At 46.3% G+C, this 1682-nt stretch overlaps 1 protein-coding gene across 1 annotated transcript in view; it reads right to left on the bottom strand.

Annotated features, from left to right (window-relative positions):
- Positions 1-6: 6 nt before the first annotated feature.
- LOC120497710 (serine/arginine-rich splicing factor SR45-like) overlaps positions 7-1682 on the bottom strand; it is a 5112-nt gene continuing 3436 nt past the window's right edge. The window contains exons 3-5 of the mRNA XM_039699493.1: positions 1437-1548; positions 764-848; positions 7-336 (exon numbers count right to left, since the gene is read on the bottom strand). Of these exons, the coding sequence (XP_039555427.1) occupies positions 229-336; positions 764-848; positions 1437-1548 (305 nt within the window). The 3' untranslated portion in view covers positions 7-228. The remainder of the gene's footprint in view (positions 337-763; positions 849-1436; positions 1549-1682) is intronic.

Below are 1682 nucleotides of genomic sequence, written 5' to 3' on the forward strand. Positions count from 1 at the left end.
CCCTCAGGGCCACATTCAAGAACAATCTATCAGATTTCTCAGAGAATTCCCAATAAAACTCACATATAATCCCTGAGCAGAAAATCCTTTGGGGTTTAGTTCCATCTCTCAGCTGTTCCAGGCAGAGGGAAGACAGGTTTTTGTTGCACATCACAGCAGCATTTTAAAAAGGGTAATAAAACTAAACCAGGTCTGATATAAATGTCTTGAAGTGCCATTCAAGCTTTTTTAAAGCCAAGAAAACTGTCCTGATTCCCAAGTCCAGTCTTCCTCTGCCTCCTCGTTCTTTGCACTTGCGCCCCATTGTAGGAAGGTCTGCAGACCTTTTTTCCCATCCTGTATTAGAGAGAGGATGGATATTAGGGGCACACACATGCACAAACAGTCTTTCTGCTTCTTCAAAAAGATAAAAATGTTTGCAATAAAAATTACATAAGTAGTATTGTCTCAAACTGTTCAAGAAAAGAGAAACTGGAGCTTGAATGTCCCTCTGAGAGATGTTGAATAAAACCTTCCCCCTGAGTTTCCACACACCAATAAAATACTGATTTTTTTTGACCAAACAAGGTAGGTCTGTATGAGAACAGCTCAGGAGGCTTTCACGGCTCATGGTGAGGAGGACAGAGCAGAGCTTGGAAGATGAAGTGTTAGTCCCCTGAATTATTGCCCTGATGTAGCCAATTTTTTTGCTAAGAGATGTAACAGTTTCTTCTCTTTGTTTCTGAGTTTCCAAGTCACCCTGTAATTCGTAACCTGCACCAACCTGACACGGTGAAGTGACATATCCAGCTCCTGTGCTCCAAGCCACGAGTGCCTGACGTGAAGAGAAGTCAGGAATACAGAAACAGCTGTGGAAGAAAGATGAGAGGAAAATCAGAACAGATATTCTATTTCCACACAGTATTACCAAATCAAGCTGCTAGGTACCTCCAGAACTATGTTTTAAAAGAGTTCCCTAACTCTCTTCCTAGCTGGGAAATCTGGAGTGGCTTTGCCCATGAAAAGCCAACGATCCTGCTCACAAGAAGGAATAAACCATTTTCCCATTAAATAAAGCAGTTTGAAATCTGACCTGTCAGACGCTCCTTGAAAGGGAAGTTTCTTGGAGGGAGTGGGAGTGTTGTAGTGTCAGAAAACCTCCCAGTGTGACCACGCTCTGTGCTGCCCACCCTGGCAACGTTCCCAATCCACAACCACGGACGACAATACGTGGAAGCTGCAGTGAGTGTGCAGTGTTCCAAGCTGGGAGAACAGCCCAGCAACTGCAGAAGGCCTTTGCTCTGAGGCTCACTCGACTGCTGCCCACCCTCCCCTTCTCTTCCCCAGAACAAAAAGCTCAGTCAAGAGGGCACGAGCACAAAGCAGGTGAGGAGATCAACACTCCCCAAGGCTCTGTTCTTCACCCCAGCAGTGACACATGCAGCAAATTCCAGTACCTGGCTCCAGGATCTGCTGTGCCACACGACCAGCGTAGAGGGTCAGGGAGAAGGTGAACCTGAGGTTTGGGTGCCTGATTCCGTCCTGCACAGCATCCAAGAGATACAGCAACTGCAAGAGCCCAGCCAAAGTGAACACAACAAGAGCACCAAGACATCAATCAGCTTCTGGGACATTTCATGGGCCATACAGGTAAGAGCCCTAATTCAGCAGCCCTGAGGGTTTGGTGATGTCAGGATCAAAAC

This window comes from Passer montanus, unplaced genomic scaffold (assembly GCF_014805655.1).
Source record: "Passer montanus isolate IOZ18808 unplaced genomic scaffold, ASM1480565v1 scaffold1354, whole genome shotgun sequence".
NCBI classification, from domain to species: Eukaryota; Metazoa; Chordata; class Aves; order Passeriformes; family Passeridae; genus Passer; species Passer montanus.